General features: G+C 39.1%; 1 protein-coding gene across 2 annotated transcripts in view; it reads left to right on the top strand.

Annotated features, from left to right (window-relative positions):
• USP32 (ubiquitin specific peptidase 32) overlaps window positions 1-9,110 on the top strand; it is a 251,311-nt gene extending 242,201 nt beyond the window's left edge. For both annotated transcript variants that reach the window (XM_042914568.1, XM_042914569.1), the window contains exons 30-34: window positions 2,233-2,424; window positions 4,411-4,699; window positions 6,384-6,808; window positions 7,310-7,402; window positions 8,112-9,110. In XM_042914568.1, the coding sequence (XP_042770502.1) occupies window positions 2,233-2,424; window positions 4,411-4,699; window positions 6,384-6,808; window positions 7,310-7,402; window positions 8,112-8,285 (1,173 nt within the window). In that variant the 3' untranslated portion in view covers window positions 8,286-9,110. The remainder of the gene's footprint in view (window positions 1-2,232; window positions 2,425-4,410; window positions 4,700-6,383; window positions 6,809-7,309; window positions 7,403-8,111) is intronic.
• The last annotated feature ends 4,033 nt before the right edge of the window (window positions 9,111-13,143 follow it).

The raw sequence follows: 13,143 nt of genomic DNA, 5'->3' as shown, positions 1-13,143 counted from the left end.
CAGAATCCGAAGCAGGCTCCAGGCTCTGAGCTGTCGGCACAGAGCCTGACGCAGGGCTCGAACTCACAAGCTGTGAGATCATGACCTGAGCCGAAGTCAGACACATAACCAACTGAGCCACCCAGGCACCCCAATTCCTTATGTTTTGTGTTAAGGAGAAGCTTTCAAGCAGAAGAAGGAGGAGGGTGCCAATGAGTGATTTAAACTATTTGAATAGTGGTGGAGGATCTGGGAATGGATCCCAAGAGGTAAAAAGGGAATCTTTGTCATTTAGGGAAATTTTATTGGTAAATAAAAATTATTGTCAGTTGCATTTTTTTTGGTCAACCTTCCTCCCTTTCTCCATCTAGCCTGTGTGTTCCATAAGAAATATAGTCAATAAAGATCAACAGTATCTTTACCAGCTTACTGTAATTTGTGGTAGGCCATAAAGCATCCCTGATAGAAATAATAGGGATAATGTTTAACTGGCTATGAGAAAAGAATATTACTCTTTTTCTACTCTGATTCCAGCAACCATGATGCAACATATTTCACTGACATTGAAGCATGTCAGTTTTTCCCTCAGATGACCAGCTCTAAAGATGATGAAAGTTAGTATCAGGAAAGACGGCAGTACATTTATCATTCTGAAATAGAGAACTTTCCTCTAAGTTCCTCTTTTTATGTGAGGTCTTTAGAAATGGACAGTGATGCAATGCTAAAACTGTTAATTGCATGATCAGCCCTAGCATTTGACAGCCTGTGACTTAGCTATCCTCTCATGTCAGGAAAAAGCCACACATGAAAACCTGTTGTAAACTGAATGTGCTGAGCCATGCCAGTTTGTAAGCCAGGCAGCTCAATGTTCTATCATGAGTTCAAAAAGGGAACAGAGTAAGAAGTTTGGTGATGGACCTGTGTGTGCCCTTTGCCCAGAAAGAGAGGCACTTATTGTTGGACTTAGTGAGTGTCGAGGACCCGTGCTGGGGTGAAAAGATCTGTGTGTGAAGTCTTATGGTAGCATTCAAAGTCCTGGTGCTAGGCCTCACCCACTATGGTTCTTCATTGCTGTTAAGTGGCAACCCAGAACAGGAGAGGGAGAATTTTTCCTTTTCTGTTGCATTCTAGGTACGTCCTCCTCTCCTTCCTGACCCCACACTACTTCCAACACACGTGCACACTACCTCCTCTGCTCTCTCTCCTTTATTAGACTTATGTCCTTTTTACTCCAAAGTCTAGCATGCTGGTCAATAGAACTAGAGAGATTTGGGCAGGTATTAGGGGCCTTCTCAACATAGGCTTTTTTTGAGCCTGCTCTTGCTTTTATTGCCATCTCTTTGTTGCCACCTCAGATGAAAAGGCCCCATGAGGCAGGAAACAGATGATACACATGGTATTCTGGTAACTCTGTTACATGACTTTACTATGCAAATGAGTTTTATCCCATGAGGTTTCATGCTCTGGTATGTTGCCTTCTCCTGGTGAGCTTTTCTGGTACCCTTTCTTATTTAATCTATAACTGGCATCTGTGTTCCAGTGATGATATTATTTCTCCTAGCCTCTACAAAGCCTGCAGCATATTGATAATGTTCTGTCTTTGTGGTTGAAAATAAATGGCCTAATCTCATCACCCCTGACTTGAGGGTGAGCTCACATATAAGCTGTTTTAGGATGTCAGAATTGTAAAAAAGAGGTGCAATAGCCACTAGTCACATGTGGCTATTGAACACTTACATGTGCCTGATTCAAATTAAGAAGTATTATAGTTCCAAAGACTTAGTAAAAAGGAATCTAAAATATGTCATCAATAATTCTTTTATTGATCACATGTTGAAATGATACTGTTTTGGATTTATATAAATATACATATATATGTGTATATATATATATGTCAAATACAAATATATATTTTTATATATATAAATAAAACATACCATTATAATTAAAAAGTTGTAAAATAGGCAGTTCCTTGTTTTTGTCATTTTGAAGAATTCAGAAAATTTTCAAGAAAAGCTATTATGGTCATATAAATAGAAATTTGATCCAGGATGTTACTGATGTAATTCTGGAAGTAAATGTGGAAGTATGGTATTTGCTCAAAGACTCTAGTTTGGGTTATGTTTTCTTTTTCCTCATGTAGAGTAAAACGAGAGTGAGTCACCTAACATGATACATAGCCATGGGATCATTTTAAACTCCTTTCCTCCCTTACACCCCTTTTCCAATTCCTCTTATTCCTTCCACTTCCAGGTTGTAGATGAGCATGAGAGTGTAGAACAGAGTCGGCGAGCACAAGCTGAGCCCATCAACCTGGACAGCTGCCTCCGTGCTTTCACCAGTGAGGAGGAACTAGGGGAAAATGAGATGTACTATTGTTCCAAGTGTAAGACCCACTGCTTGGCAACCAAGAAGCTGGATCTCTGGAGGCTTCCCCCTATCCTGGTATGTTTCAGCCCTGCCTAAGAGAGAGCAGGAGCCTAGCATAAAAGAAAGAAGCCATGAACTAATAGGAATTTTGTTACTTTTGAGAATAAAACCTTCCCTGTGGCAGTGCTTAAAACACTTGTGCTGTGCAAGGATTTTGTGTTGCACACAGGGATTAATTGTTCTACACGTGTTATTACCAGTTCTGCTCTGAAGGAGCATACAGGCTAGAAGGAGAGAGAAGTCATTAATTGGAGAGAGAGACCATTAATTGTAGTTCAGTGCAGTATGTGAGAAGTGCCACAAGTTCTGCATCTTGGTGAATTTGAACTTCAGGAGAAGGTGAAAGCACTTGTGGCTCTAGAGAGAGAATCTTTATGCTCGCCCTTTAGGCTCTTATGTAGAAGTACAGCTGAGCCTCAGTCTCCAGTCCCACTGTGCTTGGTCACATGGCCACAGCACAAGCACACAGGTGCACTTGGGCTTATGTGTTCTTTTACACGTGATTTACTACTTCTGCCTTTTTCCTTCATGGAATAGAAGATGCTTCTGTTGCTCATCAGGAGAGTTTGAAGTGACAGATCTTCCTGTTCATTTAAGAAAATTTTTTCTGTACAGGTAGAAGTATCATAGCAAATGTAAATGTAAGGCATTGATATGTTTAAAAGAATATTTTTTAATGTTTAGTTTTGAGAGCGTGCAAGCGAGTGCAAGTGGGGAGGGCAGAGAGGGAGACACAGAATCCGAAGCAGGCTCCAGGTTCTGAGCTGTCAGCACAGAGCCTGATGTGGGGGTCGAACTCATGGACTACAAGATCATGACCTGAGCCGAAGTCAGTCGCTTAACCGACTGAGCCACTCAGGTGCCCCAGGCATTGATATATTTTAACTAGACCTTGTGTGTACTTTTTTATTCATGTTTTTTTTTTTATTACTATGTGAGACTGTAAATGTAGGTTTTGCTTTACTTAGACCAGAAAGACTTCCCAGGAATGGATGCCTAGGAAATTAATAACATTGATTAGCTAGCTCCAGGGATGAGAACTCTGGGAAGAGACGAAAAGGGCAGGGCAGGCTTGGGATAGGTAGGTGGGAAGGGGGCAAGTTTATTTTTAATTGAGGTATAATTAGCATGAAATCAAATGCATAGATTAAATGTCAGTTTGGTGAGTTTTGATAATTATATATACTTGTATAATAATCACATAGAACATAAGCAGTAAAGGCATTTATATAAAAACTATGTTTTTGATATCTTTAAAGAATAATGAAAAATAAATATTATGTTGAGAGCTTGGTGGACTGCTGTAGATCCATATACCAGTATGTCCCTTAGGAAGAGTTTCTCTTTATATAAATAGTAAATTGTTAGTATTTAGGATAGAGATAGCCACCCAAAGATCTGTGCCCACACTAGATTGTATTATAACACTGTATAAAGATTAGAGGAATTTGTTGCTCTTGGAAAAGAAAAGAGAGGGCAAAAAGGAGAAGGGAGATTCTTATTATGCTCTTTAGGACATTGAAACTCCCTGGTAGGAACCAAAGGATATGGTAAGAAATGAGAAGCCTCCTATCGGAGGTTGGGTAAGTTTCATCTGTGAAAATTCCTCCATTTTTCTTCAAAATATTCAGTATAGTCTTCTGTCTTCATGAGTATATTTGTGGATGGATTTTCTGTGATGTTAGAGAAAGGTAAAGGTCAGTCTGGGTGACAGGCCCAGGAAACAGAGGAAAACATGCAAAATACAGACACCCAGGATGTTGCAGAAATTTGGGAGAGAATTTTGGATATGCATAGACTATGAAATTAGGGAGATTATCAGGTTAGCTATATATCTAAAGGCCAGTGGCCCCACTGATAACTCCATTAAATAATAAGATGCATTCTTTTTGAAAAAAATGTATATATTCTTGAAAATGTATTAGACTTGAGGTTTTTTAAATGTAATTTTGTATCTTCAGAGCCCTTTAATGTAATTGTTTTCTACCTTTCCTTCTCCAGATTATTCACCTTAAACGATTTCAATTTGTAAATGGCCGATGGATAAAATCACAGAAAATTGTTAAATTTCCTCGTGAAAGTTTTGACCCTAGTGCTTTTTTGGTACCAAGAGACCCGGCTCTTTGTCAGTGTAAGCCACTCACACCCCAGGGGGATGACCTCTCTGAACCCAGGGTTCTGCCAGGAGAGGTGAAGAAAGTGGATGCTCAGAATTCAACTGGGGAAGAAGATGTGTTCCTGAGCAAGAGCCCGTCTTCACTCAGTGCAAACATCATCAGTAGCCCTAAAGGTGAGGAAGCCTGAAGGGCCTCATGGAGCCCAGATGTCACCCTGAGAGGGGCTTTCCTGGGACCCCTGTAGGTTGCATGTTTCCCTGTCTTCCACTCTGGAGCACCAGTTTGGTGTGAGGTAGAAGGAACCTATCTTGAACCAGACCTGTCTAGATTTGAGTCACCTGTGTGACTTTTAGCAAGAGATACAGCTTCTCATTTGTAAAAGTTCATAGTGTCTGAGGATTTGCTGCATCAAGAGTGAAGCACTTTACGTAATGCCTGACATATATGGTGATCATGAATAATAGTTGTCATCCTTGTTCCCTTACGTCGGAGGTTCTCAAAGTATAGTCTGGCAACCTCTAGAGGGTCTCTGAGAGACCCTTTCAGGGGACCTGAAGGATTAGAAGTTCTTTCATAAAAATACTAAGACAGTATTCACCTTTTCACTTTCATTCTCTAACAGATATGTAGTGGAGTCAGAGCCAACATGATATGTGATGATACTGTCAGTGAAATATGTGCTTATGTATTGTATTTTTTAAATTTCTCAGTTTTAATTTCTAATATGATTAATATTGATATATAACTTATATAAACAAAAGTTCTAAGGTCTTCAGCAATTTTTGAGTATATAGAGTATATATGGAAGTGAGTGAGGCTGTGACCAAAAACTTTGAGACCCACTACCTTACAGCATCTACAGAGGTAGAAATAGTAGAGAGTTCCCAATACTGTGCCTACCAATAGTAAGTACTTAATCATATTCTGTAATCTAATTTAACAAAGGAGAGTATGTATTTGTATTATGCCTTCCTCCAATTGTTTGTTTTGAACTGAATCTGACCTAAATTTTTTATTTTATTTTTTATTTTATTTTATTTTATTTTATTTTATTTTATTCTATTTATTTTAAATCCAGTATAATTATTACACAGTGTTATATTTGTCTCAGGTGTACAACTTTCTGTTGTTTTTATTTTATTTTTTTTATTTTTCATCTTTCTGTTGTTTTTTTAAATTTATTAAACGAAATTTTTTGTCAACGTTTATTTTTGAGAGAAAGAGAGAAAGGGGAAGGGCAGAGAGAGAGGGAGACACAGAATCCAAAGCAGGTTCTAGACTCTGAGCAGTCAGCACAGACCCTGACGCAAGACTCAAACTCACAAACTATGAGATCATGACCTGAGCCGAAGTCAGACGCTTAACCAGCTGAGCCACCCAGGCACCCTGTTGTGTTTGTTTGTTTTTAATGTTTTCGTTTATTTTTGAGAGTAAGAGAGAGAATGAGGGAGGGAAAGAGAGGGGGGGTACAGTGGATTTGAAGTAGGCTCTGTGCTGACAACAGAGAGCTCAGTGCAGGGTTTGAACCCACGAACAGTGAGATCATGATCTGAGCCGAAGTTGGATGCTCAACCAGTTGCTTGAGCCACCCAGGCGCCCCTCATCTTTCTGCTGTTTTTAAGTCCCTACATGGTACTTCACGTTTTTAGGACATTGCTGCCTTTAGGAGCTTGGCCTGAGGAAGACAAGAATATAACTTGTCACTGCATGATAGGAATAAAAAGTAGCTGGTCAGAACACCCCTGTATTTACCTGTATGTGTACACTTGTGAAGTTTACTTCAAAGTTAGCATTTGGTGGCTGGTTAAACTTGTGGCATTTGGATTTAAGAATCTTTTCCTTTTCTCCCTTTCATAGGTTCTCCGTCTTCGTCAAGAAAGAGTGGAACTAGCTGTCCCTCCAGCAAAAATAGCAGCCCTAACAGTAGCCCTAGGACTTTAGGGAGGAGCAAAGGGAGGCTCCGGCTACCCCAGATTGGCAGCAAAAATAAACTGTCAAGTAGTAAGGAGAACTTGGATGCCAGCAAAGAGAATGGAGGTGGGCAAGTTTGTGAGCTGGCTGATTCCTTGAGCCGGGGGCACATGATGGGGGGTAGCCAAACTGAACTGGTCACCCCCCAGGACCACGAAGTAGCTCTGGCCAATGGATTTCTTTATGAGCATGAGGCATGTGGCAATGGCTACAGCAATGGTCAGCTTGAAAACCACAGTGAAGAAGACAGCACTGATGACCAAAGAGAAGATGTTCGTGTTAAGCCTATTTATAATCTATATGCAATTTCGGTAAGTGGTTTGTTGTAGGGTTTTCAGAATGATCTGCACTTTTCAATGATTTGTTCATTCATCTCATTCATTCATTAATTCATTCATTCGTCAGTCATTTTTTTCAGGACCTGCTTATTTGCTGGGCATTGAGCTTGGTGATAGACAAAGTTAGCAGTAGATATCTTGGCCTTTTGGATAGAATTCAAGATACTCCCAGTGTATGCAGGGCATAGTAATGTAATCATTATAATTGGAGTCATGGGTTCAAGTCATGAAAAATTATGTACTCCTAAGAACTTTTTCTTTCTAAAATATAATTACAAGTGTAAAATGGTAAGATTTGGAGCTTTTAAATTTTGATTTTTCTTTTTGTTTTGTTTTTAGAAAAAGGTAAATGGTTCCAAAACATCTTTCTTAATCACCTAAGTGATTGGTATTTTCCCCATTGTGTCCTAGTACTGTGCCCTGACCAGACTACTGTTAACTACTAACATACCTCTACTTTCTTCTCTCTTACAGTGCCATTCAGGAATTCTGGGTGGGGGCCATTACGTCACTTATGCCAAAAACCCAAACAGCAAGTGGTACTGTTATAATGACAGCAGCTGTAAGGTAAATATCCCCCGTCTTTGAATAAAAGAAACAAATGTCAACAGATCTGAGGGACATTTGCTGAAATAATAGACTTTGTACTCAATAGGAAATATTTCTGTTAGTATATAGGTGTCTTCAGTATTAAAGGAACAAAAACGATGTGCAGGGGCACCTGGGTGGCTCAGTGAGTTAAGCATCCAACTTTAGCTCAGGTCATGATCTCATCGTTTGTGAGTTCAAGCCCTACATCGGGCTCTCTGCTATCAGTGTGGAGCCTGCTTTGGATCCTCTGTCCCCCTCTGTCTCTGCCCCTCCCCAGCTCGCACTCACTCGTGGTCTCTCTCTCTCTCTCTCTCGCAAAAATAAACATTAAAAAGTATTTTTTTAAATGATGTACAGAGCACAGAATGAAAACATGGACGGTGAAGAAAAAGAAGGTATTTGTTAATGAGAAAAAGTTCTTATCTTTTGAGCTGTTAGAATTTGATGGTTTTTTGTTTGCTTTTAGTCATTCTTTTGACTGTCTGTGGTCAGAATATTTTCCCCAAAACAAACATTGAAAATAATGGGGCTTAGTTTAGGGCAGGTATCAGACAGCCAAAATGTTAAGCTGATTGGAATCAGTCTGGTTTAGTAATTAAAGAGGGTTGGTGCTCCCTTCCCTAGCAAGGATTTAGGGCCAGCATAGTAATGACTTTTTTATTAAAGGCTTTTCTTGCCTCTTCAGGAACTTCACCCTGATGAAATTGACACCGACTCTGCCTACATTCTTTTCTATGAGCAGCAGGGGATAGACTATGCACAATTTCTGCCAAAGATCGATGGCAAAAAGATGGCAGACACAAGCAGCATGGATGAAGACTTTGAGTCCGATTACAAAAAGTATTGTGTGTTACAGTAAAGCTACCACTCTGGCTGCTAGACAGGCTGGTGGTGAGGGAGATGACTCCCTGTAGCTGACATTTGGCAGAAGTTTCTCTGTGAAAGGCAAGCTAAATGTAGTTATTTTATCCTGTGACCCTGAAGCACAAAATAAAAATCCTAATTAAAATAGCAGTTAGCATAACAGTAGTAATACTTTGGTTTGGAAGTGTCTCACACAAGCTCTCTGGTAGAGAACTTTCAGGCGGAGCCCACCATTAGCCTGTAAACAAAAGGGTTTGGCACCAGCCACCTGGGACCAAATAAGAACTAAATTGTGCTTGTCCAGATATAAACAAATGTAGTGAGTGTAGAGTTTACCAATAATCATAACAAAATGCTAAGAATTTCCTTGGAGTCAAAGTAAAACAAAAAATTGTAGTGTTGTCTGGGGACGACATGATATGCTACCTCCTTTTTCCTAAAGTTTTATTCCATTTTATTGACAAGATGTGAGAAAGCAAGTTCAGAAGGCGTGCAAAGGATTCTTACGGCATGGACACACATTTTTCTATTTATTTTTTAAACCATTTTCCCACTATTTCTATGCCTTTCTTGCTTTTTGTTTCTGTTGTCGTGTTTGTGTTTGAGACACAACCAGCCATTCATGGCAGAGGCATGTATATAAGTGGTCAGTCTGAAAGGGAGAATCTCTTAAGAGCTGTGTGCCTTCTACCCAGGGCCTTGGTTGGAGACCTTGTAGGGAAAAAAAAAATGTATCCTGGGAAATCCAGCTAAAAGAGCCCTCCAGATAGAGGCATCTTACCTTGAGGTTACTTCAAGTGTCCTCAAAAATGTATCCCCCACCACTGCTGAGTGCAGTAGGATAGTTGCCAACATTTGCACCATCGTCACATGCCCATGTTGCACAAAGAGCTTCTCAGAGGGAAAGTGGCATCTAAGCTGGATGGTGTTTTACAACTAGTGGTTGTTTGTTCTTTGTTTCTTTGTTTTGCACTTTAGAAAAAGAGAGAATACATGCAAATGAATTTTTTAAAACTTGTTCGTATTTGATGGCTGTAAGGGCTATAAATTAACTTGAATATGGGGTATTTTGCCCCCATATTAAATTTAAAAACAAAACACATCCCAAACACTGATAGTGTGTATTTTTAATTTAATTGGTGGGTTTAGGAAGTAAACTTTTGGTTTTTTTGCATGTCTGTTATTTTTTAATTCTGGAGTTTGTCTTTTTTTTCTTTCTTTTTTTAATAATTTCACAGTAATGGTCATCAAAAGTTACGTTTCTTGCTTACTTCATTTTTTCCTCTGATAATTCAAAACTGGAACAAAAGTATAAATGTTATTTATTTCAGGCAGCATTTTTTCCCCCTGTGTTGTTTTTAAATATATGTGAGGTGAACATTTCACTTTTATTTCAGTCTTTTTTTATTAATCTGGAACCTGGAAGTGATTCTCATTAATTGTCAGATTTCATTAACCTTCCCTCCTCATAGATAGTAGGTACCAATGTAATTAAGCATTTGTATTCTGATATCTGAGGCCGGTTATTATTCAGTTCTTCTCAGAGCATTTGGAAAGGTTGCCTTAAATGGCTATGTAAGTTTAAACGCTATTCAGAAAAAGACCGTAATTACAAGTAGGAAGGAGTGGCCTAAATGATAAAATATTATAAAGTCAGACAAAATGCAGGCTTTGTAAGTTTCATGATTTCAGTTATATAAAAATCTGTCCATTTCTACCTGGACAAGTCCCATGAAAAAGTGGAAGATTTTAAATAATTTACTTACAGATGTTTTATTTAAGCAGGTAGCACAATCTACTAATGTTGTTTGATCTGTGTTTGTTATATTGGTTGTAATTAATTTTTTAATTCATGACTAGCAGAAAATTTATTAAATTAACTATTAACTACATTCACCTTGTAAATTACTGTATAAAACTTGTTGACAATGCACTGACTTTAGAAAGATGTTAATGTACATAAATAGAGTGTAAATAAAATAGTGTTGATGTACTGAAATATGAACTGTATAAAAAAGTATTGGTAATTGTATATGGAGTGTACCTGTTTATCTGTAACTATTATCCAAACAAATTAAATACTGTGGATGCATCTATGTGCTGGTTTTCCTCTATACAAGTAAAGAAAAAAGTCAAATTCTTCAGCCTTTTCTCTCTGTGACCCTATTTAATTCTCCTACTCGAATAATACGTACCTGACTTATAGAGTGGATGCTCCATCTCTGAGAGAATGGAAACTATTGAAGGTAGAACAAGATACCTGCAGTGGCCAGCTGAATTGATTTAAACTTTGCTCACATCCCTGTTAGGAAACTGTTTGGAAGGCATTGGGCAGTGTGGACAGGCGGGGGCTGCAGAGTTGGTGGTGAATGGAGAATTGATGTAGGAGGCCTTAATGATAGTTTTCTTGCAGATTAGGAGTTGAGGTGAAGAGGAAGACTTCTCATTGAATAATACCTTGAAATGATCCTGGGTTTCTAGGGGATGCTGAGAAACCAAGGATGTCCCTGGTTGTCTCTCTGGGAGCCCTCCAGGGAAGCAATTGGCAGTATTGAGAAGAGTTGAAGATTTAGGGCTGTGGGTTCTTCACCCTCAGTCCCTGTTTGTTTATCTTTAAAAATAGACTGCGTACCTCTCAGCCTTATCTTAAGTAAATGAAGTGTATAAAAGCCTGGCAGTTTCTTGGTAAGTGCTCATTGAATGTGAAATCCTACCCCCATGAGATTCAATCATGTTTTGTAAAAAGATTTGTTTTGTTTTGTTTTGACTCTTGCTATACTAATGCTAAAAGAATTTAATAGCTCTTTGCTCACATTCTCAATAACAGGAATACACATTAAAAATGTATAGATGAAACATGTTGAATCAGCAGCAGTGGTAGCTTGTTTAAGGAGACAAACAGAAAAAGGATCCAGAAAGTCATCAACACTAAAACACAGTTCCTAAAGCGCCAGTCTGTGTCTCTGTTTCTAGTTTCTGAGTGGCCCTTTAAATTGAGAGAGGTCTTTGGGGTGCCTGGGTGGCTCAGTCGGTTAAGCGTCCAACTTCAGCTCAGGTCATGATCTCATGGTTTGTGAGTTCAAGCCCCGCGTCGGGCTCTGTGCTGACAGCTTGGAGCCTGGAGCCTGCTTCGGATTCTGTGTCTCCCTCTCTCTCTGCCCCTCCCCTGTTCATGCTCTGTCTCTCTATGTCTCAAAAATAAATAAAACATTAAAATAAATAAATAAATAAATAAATAAATAAATAAATAAATAAATAAATTGAGAGAGGTCGTCAGCCTTCCAGTCTCTCTGACTGAAGGTAGCATTTCTACATAAAAATCTCTCCACCACATGGTGGCATTGCTCTCTGTGGGCTCCTTTCTCAAATGTAGACATTACTGAATTGAAGCAAACTGATGAATTGCCACATTTCCCCAACTATTTTAAAGGTTGTATATAGGATTTTACTAGGCCAGAGCCAGAATATTAGCTTAGGGAAAAGAGATTCCAGTTCCCTTGATGATGTATCTGTAGATTCCCTAGTATTGACATCACAAAATCCAGAATACACCCCTATGATCAGAGACTCATACAAGACAGAGCAAATAAAAATAGGATGTCTTTAGGTTTGCCAAACTTCCTGAACAATGGGGAAGCAAGATAGTAAATAAGAGTCCAAGAATTGCAGACTCAGAGGCCTGTAGGGACCAGGTTTGGGAACAGAGTGTGAGAGAAGCGGGTTCAGCCATGGATGAGAATGGGGACTGGTAGGGACTAAGGTGGGTTCTAGGATGCACATCCATCTAAAGGCTCCCTTTGATTGTTGCCATGCAGGAATGTGGGCTCCAATGTTACCATATCTTTTTTTCCCCCAAAGAGAAACCAGAAATCCAGATATTAATGCAAAATACCCAATTTAGAAATGTTGGCAGTTTTTAAAAAATTGTAGACATTGTACTGTTCAAATAAAGCGTATCTGCAAGCCAGATACAAGCCATAGGTACATGCCCTCTGTAAGTCAGACGGTTATGGATTTAAATCAGAAGTCAGATTGTAGGGGTGCCTGGGCAACCCAGATGAAAGTCCCACTCTTGATTTTGGTGCAGGTCATGAGCTCATGGCTTGTGGGATCGAATCCCACATCGGGCTCCACATTATCAGCAAGAAGCCTGCTTGGGATTCTCTCTTCCTCTCTCTCTGCCCCTCCCCCATGTGTGCTCTCTCTCTCTCTCTCAAAATAAATAAAAAAATTAGAAGTCAGATTGTAGCTCTGCTATTATAACAGCTGTGCACTAAAAAGTTCCTTAGGTGCTCAAATTTTCATGCCCGATGAGAACACCACTTCACTTCAAAAGGTTATTATAAGGAGTAGATAATCTATGTTAATAAGCACAGAATCTGACACATATTAGGTACTCAATATTCTTTCCTCATTTAGGGAAACAGAACACAGGTAAATACTGTAAAAGTAATGTTATGATCAAGTTCATTAGCAGTCCAGAGGCATGAAGCTAACAACATGTAAGCACGTTCTAGGTATAGAGCTCTGTGCTAAGTTTTCTAGGGCAGCAGTTCCCAATCTGGCAATTCATCAGTATCATCAAAATCAACTAGAAGCTTGTTTAAAGTGATGATCCCATCATTGTCTTATTAAACCTGTGTTCCATATCACTCTACAGTAAGATTTATGAGATCTTCTCCCATGCAGTCCAAGAATCTGCATTTTAAGAAGTTCCTCAAGAGAGAATGTTTTACAACCAGCCAGTTTGCACTGGTCTTCAGATTGGTCATTTACGGAAACCACTGTTCCAGGGAATGAATCAGTATTCAGTCTAATTAGGGAATGATGATCTGTACATGCGCACATGCACA

This window comes from Panthera leo, chromosome E1 (genome assembly GCF_018350215.1).
Source record: "Panthera leo isolate Ple1 chromosome E1, P.leo_Ple1_pat1.1, whole genome shotgun sequence".
NCBI classification, from domain to species: Eukaryota; Metazoa; Chordata; class Mammalia; order Carnivora; family Felidae; genus Panthera; species Panthera leo.
Note: the sequence above shows the minus strand (reverse complement) of the source record. Positions and strands in the feature narration are given on the sequence as shown.